This window comes from Rhinolophus ferrumequinum, chromosome 7 (assembly GCF_004115265.2).
Source record: "Rhinolophus ferrumequinum isolate MPI-CBG mRhiFer1 chromosome 7, mRhiFer1_v1.p, whole genome shotgun sequence".
Classification (NCBI taxonomy): domain Eukaryota; kingdom Metazoa; phylum Chordata; class Mammalia; order Chiroptera; family Rhinolophidae; genus Rhinolophus; species Rhinolophus ferrumequinum.
In genome coordinates this window covers 11,118,106-11,137,836 of record NC_046290.1, presented here as the reverse complement: position 1 = coordinate 11,137,836, position 19,731 = coordinate 11,118,106, and the positions used below count along the sequence as shown (strand labels likewise).

General features: G+C 41.3%; 1 protein-coding gene and 1 pseudogene across 1 annotated transcript in view; both read left to right on the top strand.

Annotated features, from left to right (window-relative positions):
* RETREG1 (reticulophagy regulator 1) overlaps positions 1-19,731 on the top strand; it is a 112,732-nt gene that overhangs the window by 38,871 nt on the left and 54,130 nt on the right. Inside the window, exon 3 of the mRNA XM_033110180.1 lies at positions 987-1,017. Coding sequence (XP_032966071.1) covers positions 987-1,017 — 31 coding nt within the window. The remainder of the gene's footprint in view (positions 1-986; positions 1,018-19,731) is intronic.
* On the top strand, positions 7,305-8,348 carry LOC117024724 (ribosome biogenesis protein NSA2 homolog; annotated as a pseudogene).

Sequence of the window (19,731 nt, the reverse complement as noted above, 5' to 3'; positions counted from 1 at the left end):
AGCATCTGTGGCATTTGTTTGATGGAAAATGCAGTCACCGCCTCATGGCCATTTCTTACATTGGACTTTATTAGAGCTGGTAACTGGGAGTGTAATATTAAGACATAGTCCAATGAAGACAGTTACTGGAGAATTAAAGCAAATGAGGGGCGGCCGGATGTCTCAGTTGGTTAGAGTGCGAGCTCTGAACAACAGGGTTGCCGGTTCAATTCTTGCATGGGATGGTGGGCTGCGCCCCCTGCAACTAAACATTGAAAACGGCAACTGGACTTGGAGCTGAGCTGCACCTTCCACCACTAGATTGAAGGACAACGACTTGGAGCTGATGGGCCCTGGAGAAACACACTGTTCCCCAATTAAAAAATGTGAAAAAGAAAGAAAATATGTATTTCCATCCATTTTTTTTTAAAAAAAGAAAGCAAATGAGATCTACGTATGTATATTTTTTCTGTTGTTTTCATTTGAGCCTAGATATAAGCTCTAAATACCTAAAGAATAAATACTCATAGGTAAAAATCTTTTTTCTCAAATAAGATGCCTTCGGTTCCCTTTAGTCAGTACCATGTCAAAGCTCACTTTCATGCCACCTCTGTTATTGTTGCTTTCTTGAGCAGCCACATTTTCTGCCTTTGCTAAACTCTCATGGTTTGTGCTGCTTGTATAGTTTCTACACCCCCTACGTTGGTTCATGTCTACTTGCGTGCAGGTTTTGCCTGCCCTTCTGGGAAGTCTAGTCCCCAAGCCAGGTCCATGTGTTCTACAATGTTCCAAGTGTTTTGCATGTAGTAGGATCTCGATAAATATTTGTGGACTAGTTGCCTGAATTAGTTATGGTATCGAAGGGATACACTGTGTGATTGGATGGCTTCTAGAATTTAAAGATTTAAGCACTGCATTTTAAATAGGTGGGAGTATTTCTAAGTTGAGAAATGCCTCCACAGAACAATACCTTGGTTAAGTTTCACGTTTTACTTTCCTTGTTGCAGGTGCACAGTTGTGGAGGAGCCTCAGTGAAAGGTAGGGACGTTCGTCTTAGTGTTGTGGCGCATGGAAGGCCGGGTGGGGGAGGTGACTGAGCTGCCAAGATGGGTCTCTGAAATAATATTTTAGTGACAGGGACCTCAATCCTATAGTAATGTACAAGAATAGGAAAAATACAAGAAAATTCAATTGCACTGAGGGCAAGGATCAAGATAAGCCTCGTTCTAAGGAATAGTTCAAATCTCGTTATAATATTGAGCAACGTTGATATATCGTGACACCCGCAGTGTGTGGACCGGAAGTGAAGGGAGGAGGCGTTTTCATTGGGGATTTCCTCTCAGGCTTCATTGTGGGGTGGGAACAGCACTGCTGTAGTGGGAGAAGAACAGGGCAACACAAGCGTGGGATTCTGCTGGACCATTCCTGGAGGTTAACATGCTGTCAGTTGTAGGACTTTGGGGTGGGAGGAGCAGGTGCGAAGCTCTTGGGGGTGCGGATGCCACAAATGTTGGCTGACCTCTTGACTCCTTGCCCAGCCAGAGGCAAGTCGTTTCCCTTTTCATTTGGCGTCACCCATCCTGAAGTAAAGTGCTGTTTGCAAGTGGGAGAGAAAAGTGCAAGGGCAGTTGATGAGGGGAACATAATTCACTTCACCGACTGTGCATATGAGAAGTGGAGAAATGAGGAAAGCATAAGGATTAATAGCCTAGTAAAATGAATTTTAGAGGTACTTATTTTGTTTTTAATTCTGCCTTAAAAATATTCTTAAAGAGAGAGGTGGTTGGGGTGCTCGATTTATATCAAAGGGGACAGCATGAAATGAATGCACAAAAAGCAGGACAAAACAATGCCATTAAAAACCTATGGGGAGAAAAACATAACTTGGTATTTTGTATAATGTAACTTTAAAAGCTGTGCTCTTGGAAATAATGCTTATTTCAGGTGTAAAGGGTAATTTTATGACCCTTCTGCTCGCTTTTGAGAATTTCGCACTTAATATCGAAGCTGTTTTGAGTGTTTGATAATCATTTGGAGAAAATATTAGCAAGCACAGCAGGACCAAGGAACTCACTTTGCTCATATTGAGTTTGGTCAAGGAATGAGTGGCTCCTTATAATATGGCTTTTCTTTTTTCTTCTTCTTTTTTTTCTTTTTTAGATTTGTAACATTTTAGTGCTTGGGGAAGGGCATGATAATGGAAATAACCTTTTTTGGCAAAGGTCTCATTCACTTCAGAATCACCTACATGTATATTCAGGTGCAACTAATCTTCTGTCCTGATTTCAACAACCCCTCCAGTGAGTGGTCTTGCCAAGTTCATTTCTCTCTTGGCCTCAAATTTTCTCATCTGCTGAATGAGAAAGTAAGAGAGAGAATCATTTTGAATATCCCTCCCAGTCCTAAAAAGTCTGTGATTTAATCTGAGAGATTTGTGTTTGTGATCTTGTGATTTGTAATAAGAAATGTGTATTTGGTCTCCGTCTCCGTTTCTGGCTCAGACCTCCTAAAACCATTGGGTTTTCCTATATAATGAAAGGGATAAAGCTGTCTTATGTTATGTGAACGAGGTGACTTTGGAAAGCACCAAGGATATGCGGCAGGTTGCCAGTGGAGCTAAGGATGTAATTAGGAGGCTAGAACGTGCAGTGCCATCCCCTGACCTCTGGGAGTGGAGACGGGCTGGAGATTGAATCAGTCACCAATGGCCAGTGATTGAATCAACCGAGCCTGTGAAATGAAGCCTCCTACAACCCCTACAGGACAGGGTTTGAGAAGCTTCTGGGTGCGTGAACACGTGGAGGTTTGGGGAGAGTATTCCCCAAGGTATTCCCTAAATCTTGTCCTATGTATCTCTTCCGTCTGACTGTTTCTGAGTCATATTCTTCTATAATAAACAGGTAATCCAGGAAGTAAAATGTTTCTCCAAGTTCTGTGAGCTGCTCTAGGAAATTAATCGAACCCAGAGAGATGGGGTCGTGGGAACCTACAATCGATAGCTGGTTGGTCAGAAGTACAGGTGATATAGATAACCTGGACTTGTGATTGGCATCTGAAGGGACGGGGGCGGGGTTGTAGAACTGAGCTCTTGATGTGTGGGAACCTGACTCAGTCTCCAGGTAGAGAGTGTCAGAATTGAGTTGAATTGTAGGACATCCAGTTGGTGTCCGAGAATCGCTTTGGTGGTCTGGGGGAAAGAACAACTTCACACATTGGACTCGGTGCCGCAATTATGATTGGTGATCAGAAGGTGGGATCAGAGTCAGAATCATCAGTATTCTTTCATACTCTCATCCATTTATGTCCTTGTTTGGCCACTGCCTCTTTCAACGTGAATTAATTCGCTCTAGAAGGGATACTATCCAATATTTTTTCACTGCAGTTTCCATTGTGCAATGTCATTCTCTTCTCTATCTCACACTGAAGATGTGAAATTAAAATATTTTTTCCTTGAATTCTTTTGATGATTTGGTACGTTGTTTGCAGTGCTTCTTGGCATCTAGTACAGATAGTGCTTGTGTTTTTAACATTGAAAATTTAAAACCGCTTTAAGGGTAAAAGACAGTAATGGGTAAGAGGATCTTTGGAGCAGAGAGAGATGCTGTCTTGCTCCTGGGAGCCATGTGGGTCAGGATCTTTCCCCTTCCACGGTCGCAGGTGCTGAGCTTAGAAGCCTCCCGCTTCACTTGGCAGTAGTTAGAAATCAGCACCCACCACCACCATGCCCTGCACAGCTGGGGTGCCCGGCTTAGCAAACCAGGGTTAGTGTTCCCTCTCTCTGCATTGTCTAGTAGTTTGTGTTCAGTCTCAGAATGAGCCAGACCTTCTTTTCGTGGGACTTTACTTGGTTCATTTAAGGATCATAAGTTCACTGTTAGAAAGGAAGCAAATAACGGACCATTCTCTCTTCATAAAGCCATTTAAATTAAATTAAAAGCTTTTAAATTAAAAAGGAGCTCCTCAAAAAGGGAGCCCTCATGCCCTGCTGGTGGAAATGTAAAATGGTTCAGCTACTATGGAAAACACTATGGAGGTTCCTCAAAAAATTAAAATGGAAAACTACCCTATGATCCTGCAATGCCAGTTCTGGGTATATATGCAAAGAAAATGAAAACAGGATCTTCACGAGATATCTGCACCCCCATGTTTACTGCAGCATTATTCACAATAGCCAAAACATGGAAACAACTTAAGTGTCTGTTGGCAGATGAAATGGATAAATAAAATTGGTATATATTCACAATGGAATATTTATTCAGCCCTTACAAAAAAAGAAGGAAATTCTGCCATTGGTGAGAGCATGGATGGACCTTGAGGGCGTTGTGCTACGTGAAATAAGTCAGATAGAGAAAGCCCAATACTGTGTGATCGCACTTATATCTGGAATCTAAAAGCTGAACTCAGAAACAGAGTAGATTGGTAGTTGTGAGAGGGTGTGGGGTGGGGAAATGGGGAGATGTTGGTCAAAGGGATACAAACTTTGTTATAAGGGGAATGAGTTCTGGGGATCTAATGTATACAGAGTGGGACTATAGTTAACACTGTATTATATACTCGAAAGTTGCTAATGGAGTAAATTTTAAATGTACCACAACAACAAAGTGGTAATTATGTGACGTGAAGGATGTGTTAACCTTATGGTAGTACATAACCATAGAGCCAGCATCTAATTTCCAATATTGTCGTCAACAATAAAGATTGGATCATTTTAATCAGACGTTATTCACCTATTGATTTTTGTACCTGGAAAATTAATTCCGTGTAAACGTGGTTCTCAGTGAGGAAATTCCGAGAAGGGCCCATGCTTGACCCATTATTTAATAAACAACGAGCACTAACTCTACAATCTGTGAACAGGATTTATACAGAGCTGTCTGTCAGCCTAACCAAATTAACATCTTTTATGACTACTCGTTCCTAGTATTGAAATGAAACTTGATCCATACATAGTATAATATTAAGCTTTTTATTTCTGCATGTGACTGCGGCAGCTGACTGAATAAAATCCTCAGTTAACAAAGGAAAAATTGTGCACAAAATTGTTTTCAGTTAGGCCAAGTTTTTCTAAGTAAGTGTAAATTAGAAAGAAGTGACTTAGATACATATCAATAATTCAAAAAAAGTTTTTACCTAGTTCTTTAATAGTTTTATACATTATAACCCAGATTAAGGAGCTGTTCTCATCATAAATCTTGTTTCATTGTTCAGTGCCAAATTACAGAAAATACAGGTATTTTTCATGGCAAGTAATGATTTTGAATATTATGGCTGTGGGCTCTGGGACTTTCTACTAGACTTCCCCGGAAGCCCCATGCCTCTTGCAGGGTATCCTTCACAGGAAGTGGAGGTGGCTTTTCAGTGGTATAAGCGGCATCAGATCTAGTTGCCTTACCTCAAGCACAGCAGAGAGTTCACAGTCTTTGTAGAGCTAGCACGGATTAGCAGGAGTTGTGAGCTCTTTACCTCTAGCTTGGTCACATTGCAGGATGGCTCCATTAGCCTGACTCTCTCTCACCTGCTCTCAGGGAAGCAGTTGTGTGGCCCCGCTTCATGGGATGAAATGCTCTTTGTCCTGTCAGTTTCCTCATAGCTACCAAAGCATTCTAGCTGGTTCTCCCCCCTGACCCATCCCCCTGGAAGAGGAGCCAAGAATCTCTGGTTGTAAAACCCAAGTTCTGATCTTGCCCCAGCTCATATGCTCAGAGCGAGTTGGGGCCTTTAAGTAAGAGATGTCTAATTAAATCCTTGAGCGCAATATTATGTCTCTGTTAAAAGTGAAAAGTCATCTAGCATTTGTTAAACTGTCTCCTCGGAGGAATAGATTTTAGTGTGTAAACTGTGTATTCTGTATTCATGAATCATCATTACTCATCAAAATTGCATAGACAGGGTGAATTACCAAGTAAAAAGCATTAAATAGTCACATGTGTTAAATAACAAAAATTCAACCTGGTAAATTTTAAAGATCTTATTGGCTTTATTGACCATTTCATGAATTGGGCAGCATCTCATCCAGGAAATAGAAAGGAGGTCCAAGGAGCTGTACAAATTGGAAGGCTTTTATAGACAGAAGGGTGAAGGAATAAGGAAAGCTGATTACCTCATCTTCCTTTGGGGGATGGAAAGAAAGGGCCCATGGAGCAGATGATCTCATTGGTGCTCACCAGAAAATTCTAGACTGACCAGTTAAGATTACATTCCTGGGGAAGGTTGAAACTGCAGTTAGGACATGTACTAAATATTGGTTTGGAGACATGAGCTTAACACAAGTGACTCCATTTTGGGCCTGTTGTTTTTTTTTTAACATGATAGCTTTAAGAGTTTCTTTCTTTGTTGTTTTGGCACAGCAGTAATTCTGACTCATGCATTGAAACTACTAGATTTTACAGTTTTAGCATTTTTTAAATGTGTTTATAACCTGTATTTTGTAACTTTCTGCTTTGTACCTTTCTAATAAGGCATAATATTTGGAAGCTGTATTTTTTAGTGTAATTGCAATCAGAACTATAGACAGGGACCCACACATCTCCATGAGTTTTAAAAGAAAACCTTGCTATAAAGGATACATTAGGTTGCATTAAATGAGAAAAAAAAATTATTTTCCTCAGGGAAAGAAAAATTCACTTAAATTCAGAATATGCTGGATTGTAGCATAAGCATATCTATGTACTTGGGTAAGTTTTTGGCAACAGAAGTCTGGGGTAGCCTGGGAGCTAAGCACCACTTTAAAAGTCTCTACCCTGCCAAAATAAAAATCCAAATAGGCCTTTTATTCCCTTTAAAAAAATAATAAATGCGCACAATTCTGTAGTATGTGTTTCACAATGGAGAGTCAAAGCCCTTTTCTTCCTCTTTCAGGAAAGAGCGGATCCATTCATTGACGGATAGATAGCTCTTAGCCAGAGCTACTGAGAAGGGTCTGAAAGTTTCTCAAAGTTCTTCATCCGGATTCCATTCTGTTGTGTTCATTTTTCAAAAGTGGTACTTTGACAATTACCCCATTTGCAGACAAGCATGGAACGTAGGACGATAAGCAGTTTTTAAAGCTGTTTTGGAGGACAGTGGTGTGGAGAATTCTGCTTTATTCTTCCCCATCGGTGTGTACCTATAGAAAAGATTATTTATGAGTTTTTAAAAATGCCTTATGCTAGACATTTAAGGGCCATTCTTTTCTCTCAGGTGTCTGTCAAACTAAAGTACATGCCTGGATTTTGCGTTCAGGGGACAATCCCTCCATGCAATTGACGTGGATCTTTCTGACAGTAACTGATAAATTTCTTGAGGCATTAAAAATAAAATGAGATTTTTTCAAAGTTTCCCTTTCCTGTCGCCAGTTGCATGGAGTAGGCTCTCGAGTTTCTGAGACCCGAAAGTCGAGAGCTTCTTTGCGCCCAGGGGACTGCGCCTGGCGTCTGCGCGGTCGTAACCATGCCACAAAACGAACATATTGAGTTACACCGGAAGCGCTATGGATACCGTTTGGATTACCATGAGAAAAAGAGAAAGAAGGAAGGTCGAGAGGCTCATGAACGTTCAAAGAAGGCAAAAAAGATGATTGGTCTCAAAGCTAAACTCTACCATAAACAGCGCCATGCTGAGAAAATACAGATGAAAAAGACTATCAAGATGCATGAAAAGAGAAACACCAAACAAAAGGATGATGAAAAGACTCCACAAGGAGCAGTACCTGCGTATCTACTGGACAGAGAGGGACAGTCCCGAGCTAAAGTACTTTCCAATATGATTAAACAAAAACGCAAAGAAAAAGCGGGAAAATGGGAAGTCCCTCTGCCCAAAGTTCGTGCCCAGGGAGAAACAGAGGTATTAAAAGTTATTCGAACAGGGAAGAGAAAGAAGAAAGCATGGAAGAGGATGGTTACTAAAGTCTGCTTTGTTGGAGATGGCTTTACTCGAAAACCACCTAAATATGAAAGATTCATTAGGCCAATGGGCTTACGTTTCAAGAAGGCACATGTAACACATCCTGAACTGAAAGCTACCTTTTGCCTGCCAATCCTTGGTGTAAAAAAGAATCCCCACTTTATACAACTTTGGGTGTTATTACCAAAGGTACAGTCATTGAGGTGAACATGAGTGAGTTGGGCCTTGTGACACAAGGAGGCAAAGTTATTTGGGGAAAATATGCTCAGGTTACCAACAATCCTGAAAATGATGGATGCATAAATGCAGTCTTACTGGTTTGACAGCAGTTCATACAAGTAACTCCTTATAATTATTGAAGATTATACATCAATCAAGAAAACCACCTTTACTGTGATGTTTCTGAGTACCAAACAGCTTCCATGTCTGCAGTCAAGAGAACTATTTATTCTATTGTAAAGAACATTAAAATGGCCCAGTTTTACAAATTGGTCTTTATTTTGGGGTCTGTTTAGCATTTAGATGTTCACGAAATTGAATGATTAAACAAGCAGTTATAAAAAAAAAAAAAATAAAATAAAATGAAAGTGGCAATACATTTCATCACCCACTGGCTTCACTGACAAGAGCTGTGAATTGTTAGACCTGTTCCTGGCTGCATATTCCTTTCATGAGTAACACATGCTCCTTATATTCAAGCAGATTTATCAAGTCAAAACATGGGCAAAATCCCAGGGGTCTGGCTCCCTGGGGACAGCAGCCCTCAGGTGACCCTAAATGACTTAGTACCTAGAGCTCCTAGGTGAAAAGCACTCAGTATCACACTTGATTATACTTTTCATTAAATTAAATTAACATTTTCATTCAATAAGTGAACATTTAATGTAATTCTATAGTAATCTGATTTAACATGAGTTCAATCACCATCCTCCCCATTATTGTAGAAGGACATCTTTGCATAAGTGAAAGTGTGTGTACGTCGTCACTCCCCATGGCAGCCCCTTGGGTCTCAACTGCCACGTGATAACGAATGACAATTCCAGCTCTGACCATTTTAATCCATGTTTGCAGATTTAGAGCCTAAGTTATTACGTATTTGAAAATGTAGTTCCTTTATAAATATCTGAAATAATTACACTATACGAATTGTTTCCTAATAGCATTCTTGCATCAGTAAATTTAAATTACCAGAGAAGGAAGAGTGACTAGTAGTTAACATTTCTCTTAACTGCTTATGTTGCAATTATTTGAATATACATTAAGACTTCACAGGTAGTTGGAAGTCTCTCTCTCTCTCTCTATATATATATATAGTTATATAGTTCCCGTATATATATATATAGTTATATATATAGTTATATATATATAGTTATATATATATATAATTCACAAACATTGTTATAGTCATATTTGCCTAATAATGTTTAAAATATAACTTTATTTTTAAAAAAGTAATACATGCTAATTTGGAAAACTGAAAATATTGGAAACTTATTAAAAGATGAAAACCCAAATCCCTTTTATAACCCCATTACCCAGAAATTAAACTCACTTTCAATTTTATTTTCTTCCAGTTTTTTTGTAAGCTTATATATATGTGCTTATTCATTTATCGATCCTTTCAATGATTTATTGAATGTCTTTATTGCCAGAACTTCTAGACATTTGTGGAAGGAAAAAAGGCAACAACAGACAAACAGCCGTGTCCTCGTGTAGAATGTAGTTGACGTTCTAGTGAGTGAGCCAGAAAATAAATACGTACTACAATAGATAATGTTAGATGGTGAACCTTGTTTCAGGGAAACTAAAGCAATTGCGGGGATTAGAGAGTGTGAAGGAGGGCAGGGAGGGTCAAGTGTAATAAAGTGCCCAGGAAAGACCTTCCTGAACAAGGTTTTAGAGCAGAGACTTGAAGGAGTGAGGTAGTGAAACATGTCTGGAAGAAGAGCTTCTAGGCAGGTGGAATAGCAAGTGCAAAGGCCCTGAGGTAGAAGCTGTGTATGAGACTGATTTTTGTTTTATATCATTAAGGGTTTTTTTGTTTTGGTTTTTTTAAATTCAGCCATAGTAACTGGAATAAATAGGATATTATATAGCTAATTCAGATCATGTTGTAAAAGAATATTTAGGGATATGAAAGTTTATCCTTTATTGCTAATTACAAAAAAAAATTGTAGATTTACAGCAAGTGCAGGGAGGTATAATGCACAGTACATTATAATTCCGTGTTGTTACATAAATATCTCCATGTGAAGGGAATACAGGTGGATTTTGTTTCCCCTTCTTCTTTCTCTGTATGGAACATGTATCGCCTTTATCATGAGGGATAAGAGGGTCGCTGAAAGGGGGAGGAGGGTGTTGTACCAGGCAGGGCTGGGCCAGTGGCTGGAGATGTGGGAGGTGGCACGTGCAGGCAGCGCCGCGCCAGGTATTCGGTTCACCTAAGTGCCAGAGAGCTGCCATCCAGCGATGCGGTTCCGGTTACAAGGAGAGAGACTAGCCCGGCCCAGTCATTGAAACAAAGGTCAGGGCCGAAGTCCAGAGAAGCAGCTGAGCTCAAAGGAGGGGATGGATGGAGCCTCAGAAACAAGTCAGAGGCATTGTGGCCCAACCAGCCCCCGTGTTCCTTGGCACTACGTCTCATAGGATTGGGGTGAAGAAAAACGACTAATGTATTGGTAAGTAATAAGGCGACGTGAATATTTCCCAGGTCAGGTGGTATGCGAGTCCTTTAGTTCTTCCTATCGGAGGCTCAGCGACAATCACAGTGAAGCCTCCTGGTACAGGTGAAGGGGGCTCAGTGCACATGCTCATGATTTAGGTATCCATCCCCAAGAATGTTTTCTTTAAGTAAAACTTGGAAACTCTTTGTGTCCAGAGTAAGACTGATCTCCACAGCCTTATGCTCCCAAACCGTAGTTTTTGGGCCAAACAGGAATGGATCTGGGAAGACATCGCATTCTCTTCTGAAAAACACATACCTGGGTTCTGTTGGCCTGTCTGTCTGTCTGTCCATCTCTCAGATATCAGCTGTCAATGTGTCAGTCTATCAATCTACCTACCTATACTATACATATTCTTTAGTTATATTTTAGTGATCATATTTGATATGTTGAAGAATGTATGTAACATACACATAAATTGTAAGACATTACCATAAAATGAACACACGGGAACCTGTCTGCCAACCAGGGCCGACACTGGTGTGTCTCCCTACCCTCCCCTGCCCCCTCCCCACACCAAAAGCAAGCATAGTCCTGAATTTTGTGCTGTTCGTTCATTTGCTTTTTAAAATATATACATACAATGCGTGTATACATACAAATGTATTAAGATAGAGTATAAATATACATATAAACATATGTATACATATACATATATTTTAATTACATGTATTCCTACATAAAATTTTTGTTTTCGAGGTCTGTAAAAGTGGTATCATATTTGTATAGTCTTCTAGAACTAGTGTGTTAACACTAAACAGATTTCAGAAAAATTAATCCATGTTGCTGTGTACAGCTCTCCTGCGTTTTTTTGTTGCTGTGTAATATTTCATCATGTGACCACAGCACAATTTATTTATACATTCTATTTTCACTGGACTTTTTTTTTTTTACCAGACAGACCGTTGCTTCTGTGAGTTTGAGTTTACTACAGGGCAGCACCAAAGATCACAGAAAGAAACGCCTAACGCATAAAGTGAACAGTGCCCTGTATACTGTATATTTGAAAGCTTGTGTAAAATCTGTACCAATTCTTGGGTTCTGACACCTATTTTAGTAACACTTCCTTGCAGGACCTGCACTGTTCTTGTGCTGCCCGCCACTAGAGGGCACATAAGAGATGGGACACCAGCATGTTGTAGAAGCGAAGAATAATAGCTACTGTTGAAACCTAGCTAGCTTCCTGGCTCCAAAGTGTTGTTAGGACCTGCATATTTCATCAGGGCAAAAACATTAGTACGGCTCCAGTTACAAGAAGAAAAGACAATTAAAAGTTATGTTTGTATACATGCACACATATGCATGGGTACGCATATATTTTAAGGTGGTAGGGGGAGTGAAAAAAATGAACAGGGAGTAAGAGAAGTGATAGAAGGATGCATCAGTGGAGAATAAGACAGACTGGGTGGGGAGGAAATTCACAAGTCAATGACAGATGACTGTGCTTCTTAGTTTAGGGACAAGCTGATGATTTTTGAGGCCTCTAAGAACTCAGTGGCACTTTGAGTGCATCACCATTTTACTCCTTATTTCTATCCACTCTCTTATGAAATCTTTTGAATATTGTTTATTACGTGCTCTCAGGAGTCTCTCCTTTCCTCACTGGTCCCTGACTTAATACTTTTCCTCTGTTGGAAATAAATGGGAACATATGGGTCTCTCCTCCCCCGCTGCCGCACACATGCACGCACACGTGTACAGCTCTCAGTATTCTTGAATCTTGAATTTCAAAAAATTGCTTAGTTTGCACTTTCATGAAGAGAGGACTTCTTGGTGAATTCTTGGCCTCTAGGTGTGAATTGACCTGTGAAATATTGAGGGCAAAGGTCCCTGCTTGTTAGAAAGTGTGCAAAAGAAATGGCTGCGGAAGCCTGTCTTGGAGACCTTGGAGGGTTTGTGGTAGACTGAGTAACCCGTCCACATCCATCCCATACCCCTGAACCGGCCCTCCCCCCCAAAGATGTCCACCTCTCCTGCCCAGAACCCATGACTATGTTCCTTCCATGGTAAAAGGGACTTTGCAGATGTGATTAAGGTGGGACAATAAGATGGTGAGATTACCCTGGATTATCCAGGAGGCCCAATGTAATCATAAGGGTCTTTATAAGAGGGAGCAGGTGGTCAGAGTAGAGAAGATGATGCGCTTTTGGCTTTGGCAGTGGAGCATGGTGCCACGAGTCAAGTAGTGCAGGCAGCCCCTAGAAAGTGGAAGAGGCCGTGATTCTCCCCCAGAGCCTGTAGAAGGAAGGCAGCCCAGCAGATCCATTCTGGACTCTGATCACCAGAACTGTAAGATGACAAATCTGTGTGGTTTTAAGCCACTAAATTTGGTACTTCGCAGCGATGGTAAACGAATGTAATGTTCCTTCATATGGAAGAGAACCAGCTTCCTTTGAAAATGTGGAGGGTAGGTTTGCTGGGTCATATCTCTGTCCGCTGAAATACAGTTTGAGCTCAATTAATGGGAGATCTGCATCCTCAAACAAGGAGGGTTAGAGGGATGATGGCCCAAGTGACCAAGTTGTTGCGGCAGTGGAAAGGGACAAGGAACCCAGCCCGGCCTGGGAGACTGTTCCCACTGGGCAAGGAGAGCTGGAAAAGGGAAACACGAGGTCAGAATGGGCGAGAAATGTCGTGAAGACCCCATGCCTGGAAGCCAGGGGCAGAGCGTTTCAAGGAGGAGGCTGTTACGTGGGCTCTGAGAGCACTGAGAAAGATCACTGGATTGTATCCGAATGTTTGTGGAGACCGTTAGAAATCGTTCTCCGTGCTTCTTGTTTATGTGTATGGAGAAGGAGAGTTCTTTTGGCGTGAGAAACCCAATTCAGGGGCTTACGGATAAGAAAACAGAGGTTGGTAGCATGAACCACACATTAGAAAATGTGGTGAACAAACGGAGAGAAATTAAACAGTGACCAAGAAAAGCAGCAGCTTGTTTGTTGTTACTAATTTTTTTTTTATTGTGGTAAAATCCACGTAACAGAAAATTTACCATGAATGTACCACTAGTACATTCACAGTGTCGTACGAACACCACACCGTCTAGTTCCAGAACATTTTCATCTCCCCCAAAGCAAACCCATAACCATTAAGCATTCCCTTCCCTCTCCCTCCCCCTTAGCTCCTGGCAACCATGAATCTGCTCTCTGTCTGTATGGATTTGCCTTACTCTGAGTGTTTCATGTCAATGGAACCATACAATGTATGGCCTTATTGTGCCCGGCTGCTTTCACTGACCATAATGTTTCCAGGGTTCACCCACGTAGTAGCGTGAGTCAGAACTTTGTTCCTTTTTCATGGCTGAATAATATTCCATTATTTGGACAGACCACATTTTACCTATTTAGTCATCATCTGGTGATTTAGATTGTTCCCACCTTTTGACTACTGTGACTAGTGAGAAGTTGTTTGTTTGTTTCTTGTTTGGTTTTGTTTTCAGAATAGAACAGTGTGACGGTGTGGGTGAAGCAGAAGCGCTATGTGGAAAGGGAGAACTGTGTTCCACCAGTAGTCAGGGACTTGCACAAGCCGTCCAGCTGCTGGGAAAAGCTTGCAGGAAGAGTCTGGGCTGTCACTAGGGCCAGGATTATGTCTGGGGCAGAGGGGGACCTGGGCAGGGGATTGGTTTGCTCATAGTCCATAAATCTCTACTGGAAAACTGAAGATAGCATTAGGTAAGCTGGCAGATGCTGGAATGCCAGTGGGAGAAGTTGTGTTCTAGGCAGCCTTGGGGCTTCAAGCAGCAAGAGTGATGCTTCTGAAGGGAGGACCCAGAAATGTGCTCTTCATGTGTCATTTTAGTCATGTTTCCTTTTCAGTTCTGTTTATTTTTGAAAGAGGAAGGAATACGCAGGAAGGAGGCAGTTGAGAGAGAGACTACGTTATTATTTAGAGGTATTTGGTAAAAAGGGGGAAAGGCGTGTGATGTAGTACTTTTATTGGGTAGATTGCGTTACTCATATGCTGTTTGTTAGTCTTTTTCAAGGCTATTCTTACTTGTGCTTGTTTTTAATACCTGAACAACTGGGAGAGAGAACTTATAATCCTGGAGTCATTTGGCTTGTATTCTTAGAGAGTATTTTTAAACTATAATTTCAGAGCCATCTAATGCCATTTAAAGCACAAGAAGTGCTTTCAGTATTTAGTTCTCCTGAGCTGCAAGCTTTAGATTTTGAATAGTATTATTACTTCCACTGAAAACGCATTTCTAAAAGATCTTTTCCTTGATGTTTGCCTCAGTTTTGCGGGGTCAGTTGTTGTTATCTTTATTAAAACGTGATGATATTTTCAATCATGACTCAGGAGTCATCTGTCTTGGAAAGCAAACTGTCTGAATTCCAGCGTGTGTCAAGCTAAACATCCTCAAGTCAGAAATGGATATTTATTTTGAATAAATTGCACATTTAAGGACTTTTTCCCCCCCTGGAGCTAAGTTGGAAAATGAAATCATCTTGCTTTAAAGAACTTTTAATGGCTGTACCATTCTTGGAATAGATAATGAAGACTCAGTAATTGAGAGAAGTTCGAAATGGAAAAGAAATTGTATTTTTAAATTGAGAAGTAGATCTGAAACTAATTTGAGGTCAAAACAGGACTGTCCCAATCTAGGTCCTCACTAAACTGGACTGGAAAAGGCCACCTTTCCCCAGTTTGGCGCAGATACAAGATGTTCAATAAATGCGTTGGTGCCTGAGTTGAGCCATTTTTACTTGCCTCTTGGAAGGGGAGACATGTTCCTGGTTTGGGGGAATTTGTGCTCTTTGTGTGGGGCACGTGGAAAGTTAGACATTAACCTATAAGTTTGTGTTTGTTCTGCGTTCAAGGCATGAAAATCCACCAACAGTGGAAGAATACACAGCTTGTAATAAATGAATTTTCTCCTGCTGGTTAGAATATGGGATCGATAATTTAATCAATAGTCGGGAGTAGTTAGCTAAAATCCTGGAGAAAGTTTTCCTCTTGCTACTGATAACTGATTTCTGGAATGGAAAACAAGCAATTCTCTGCTCAGCGGGTGATTTCGAGAAGTAGAGGGAGGCCATTGAGAAGTGGATGAGGCCGGGCGACCGGGGTGACACCCCAACACTGCGTCACTATTGTTGCCCGAGCTCATCGCCTGGACCTTGTGTGACCTCGCGGCCTGGGGTTCTCTTCCTGCCCATCTCCCCCATTTTGAAGTGAATAAGGAGGGTAAGCAGAGGGAATTAATTGGCTGACACAAGTCACAGGAATGCAGAATTAGAGTGCAGGATGAAGCTACCAGTGATCCAAGCCTCTGGAAAAAGATCGTCATGAAACAAAATCATTGAGATAATCTGTCTAGCGCTCAGATTCCGGAGAAGGAATTGTTTGCTAGTCCCTTCGGTTGAGTAGTTCTAGCATCTCACGACCCGCTTAGATACAGAGAAGTGCTCCCTTTCATATGCTTTTTGGAAGCTCCTTCCTGCTATTGCTATTCCTCTCCGGGACTCCTGAATTACAGGAGTTACTTCAGGGGATGTCCGGATACTTTGCTGTGGACCATTTTAGTCACAGACTCCCTTCGCAAAATCAGAGCAGTTAACTCAGGAATAATTTCAGGATATGACATTATTGGTAAATTTGATACTATGATGGCATATTTGTGTGTATTCATCTATTCAGAGCTAAAGGGCTTTAAAAAAATCCTGCTGTTACAGGACTGAACATACTGTGTACCCTTATATTTATGGAAGGTCCTCTTTGTACACATTGAAAGGGGAACTTGGAAGAACGAGACATAGTTTTGGCAAAACCATCAACCTATTTCTGCGGCTTAAATTAGTGCTGTTGAAACAAGAGTTAATGCTTTTGTATCATAGATTAAATTCCCACTGTTGGTAATACTCACGGTTATTCAATAACAGTTAACAGAGAGCCAACTGGGAGCCGGGCTCTGCAAGAGTATGGTCGAAACGTGACTGTAGACTGTTTTAAAAATGTTGTTTTTATTCCGAAGTCACCAAAGTCTCCTGTTATCTCTGCAGGAGTCTATTAGCCATCTATGCTTTCCCGCAAGAAAATATCTTGTATTTTGCATATGACTCAGAAATTCTGCACTCTTGTGATATTCATAAAGGGATGAAATGCTTCGTAAATGTCAATCTTTTTGTTTGAGAATAGAGAAGGGGTGGGGACGTTTACCCTGGGTGCCCTATAGGTCTCTAACAGCTGCTATTTTGGGTCCCTGCTTCAACTTTGGGGCCACTTTCCCTGTCGGTGTCTTGAGCTTGGAAGTGGCTCGTTCTTCCAACATTTAGTAACCGCCTGCAATGCATAAGGCACTCTGCTGGAGATCTAGCATCAGACCTCATATCATGTCAGGATTTTATTGTATTTCCCTTGATGTTGGAACAAGGGAGAAGGTCTCAAATGTCAGAGAAGTGGTAGGAATAACAAGAGTTATACATTGTCAGGCAAAGTTGAAGCTGTGTCATTTTCACTTTTGAAGTGATTTTTAAAGAGCTTCCATTGCTATTTGTTCTACATAAAGAGAGAGAGCCTGTGGCTGCAGAATAAAAATAGCTGTAAGTATTACATCATCACAGAAAGTTTTCATGGGTATATCGTGCCGTCAGGGGAGCAAGTCCACAGCTGTAGTTAGATTGGTTCTGTTTTGCTCATTGAAATAATAGTTTGAAGACCAAGTAAGAAAAAGGAGGGGGAGGGATACTGGAATACGGCCACCAAATTTATATTGTACGCATTGATTAATATTTCAAACTTGGGGTGAGGTGTTAATTTTTGTGTACATTAGATCAGCATCCTCTTTATTGCTGTTTTCCAATCACTTGCTATAATTACGTCTCATATTTAAACTACACAACCATCTTTGAGATAACATGTTGTTTCTAACACGTCGTTTCAGATGTTGAATGTTTCTTTATCAAGAATAGGAAATTTCAAGGTTTTGTGCAATGGGAAAGCAGAGGTACCAAAGCAAATTTTCTTTTTAGTGTTTTTTCCCCCCCTTGGGATTTTGGTCATTGAATCTCATAGCTTTGCAGTTTATGACCTGTGAAGACTGGACTTGTTTTGAGTCTGTCACTGAGGGACAAAGGCTTTTAGCTCACTACCCGTGTGCGGCGTTTTGTCTCAGCCAGCGGCATCCATCCAGCACTCCTGGCCCCCAGAGCGACAGTGTTCAAATGACCAAGAGCAAAAAAAAAAAAAGCTGCATTGTGGACACGGAAAACTGTGAGTCTTGGGGAGCTAATTTACCTGTCTTTCCAAGGAAGCTTCTTGGAAACAACAAACAAAAACCTCTCAATCTATCATTAATAAAGGAGGAATTATTATTTGGACTCAGTATCGTATGGAAACTGAAACCAAGAAGTGCAAGGAACCAGGAATTGAAGCAGCTTGAAGGTGTCCTCAGGTATCTGAGGGAGCTGACGTGGTGCTTGGAGTCCAGGGAAGGAGGCGTTGGAAGGGTGATGGAATTGTTCATTGTATTGATTTTGGTAGTGGTTTCATGGGTGTGGAAATGTCAGAAGTTATCAAATAATGCACTTTAAATACGCACAGTTTATTGTGTGTCAATTACATGTCAAAAAAGCTGGTTCAAATAAAACAAAGCAAGCACAGCTGTCAACACCAATACATGAATGAGAACACAAATAAAAGTAGGAGCTGTTCCATTTAGAAGCCAAAAGGAATTTTATTAAACTTTCTACAGATGGTTCCAGAACTAGTTCCGACACCCTTTTATACTGCTGGGGTGTCCCTTTCCTGTGTGCTGTGTGGCACCTATGTCTTTCAGTCAAAATGATTAAAAGGTCCTTTGCCTTTGAGAATAATGTGTTACCCACTAAAAAACAAAAGGATGCTTTGTGGAGACACAGTGTACAGATGGACAAGTGTAGACCTGAGAGCTGAGCGGTGTTTACCTGGGGGATGGCTTTCAGTTTCTGTGCTTGCCTGTCATAACAGCAAAAACCAAAGAAGGTTTGGGGGGAGAGGGAGGCAAAAGATTCTGCCGACTCGAAAACTAACAGCTCCCCACCCCCAGGCCTGTCTTCTTTGGAGAGCCTGTCACCGGCTATGGTTGTATGTAGAAGAGCAAAATGAAATCAATACCCCCACCCCCAAACTGAAAAACATTCAGGTACAAGTCCGGTGGGTAGTTTTTTTTCCCCCGAGTGCCATTAAAGCTCACGCCTTCACGCATCTGTAGTGACAGAAAGCAGAGCAGCAGTGGTTTTCTGGGGCCGAGTTGGGTTTCAAAGGAGTGTGACTCGGGTGGGTGGGTGTTTCTTAGGTGGGCATAGAAAGTGTTCTGTGTCTTGCTTGTGGTGGTAGCTTCGTGGGTGGTAGCATCTGTCAAAACTCACCAGATTTTATGCTTTAAGTGCATAGTTTATTTTCTGTAAATTATACCTCAACAAAGTTGCTACTTTAGAAACGGCACGTTTCTGTCCTCAGATCTCAGAAACGAGGCTATAGTGGCCCCTGAGCGCGCGCGCGCACACACGCGCACACACACACACACACATACCCCAGTTATGTTTTAATGAAACAATCATGTTGTTAATCCCCCCCTTCCCCGAGTAGTTTTTCTTAGGCAACAAGAATGAAACCACTCTTTTAGTTGTTGTTTCAACCATGGGCATATAGACTAGTTTTTATTGTTAAACTTGGATATTTCTTTACATCTAAGGACAAAGTCAAGTGTGAAATTGAGGCAGTTTTAACTAATAAAATATGCAAAAACGTGTGGTTATTAGTTGAGTCTCTTCACACACGTAAACCGTGGGGTAGGAATGAGTCTAAGGTTTGTTCGTCCTGGCACCTCAAGCGGTGAGGTCACATAAGTGTTTGTTGACTTGCCACTTGACTGAATTGATTCAGTTATTCAGAATTGTCCCTGTTAGGCAGCTGCTCTACTCTCTGATCCCCCCAAAAGACGCCCAGGACGTATTAGCCAATCGTGAAAAATGTCTTCACAGCCACTTTGCACCCCGGCCCCCTTCTGTGCTCCGACAGGTCTTTTCTCTTTGGTTGCTCCCAGCATGGGGGAGCTGATGGATGTGGGGTGCCCAGCACCTGTGCTTATCTGGAACAGGCACACACTATCCCTCTCCTTCCTTTCCCTTGTATATAATCATCCGTTAGTTCCAAATTACTCATT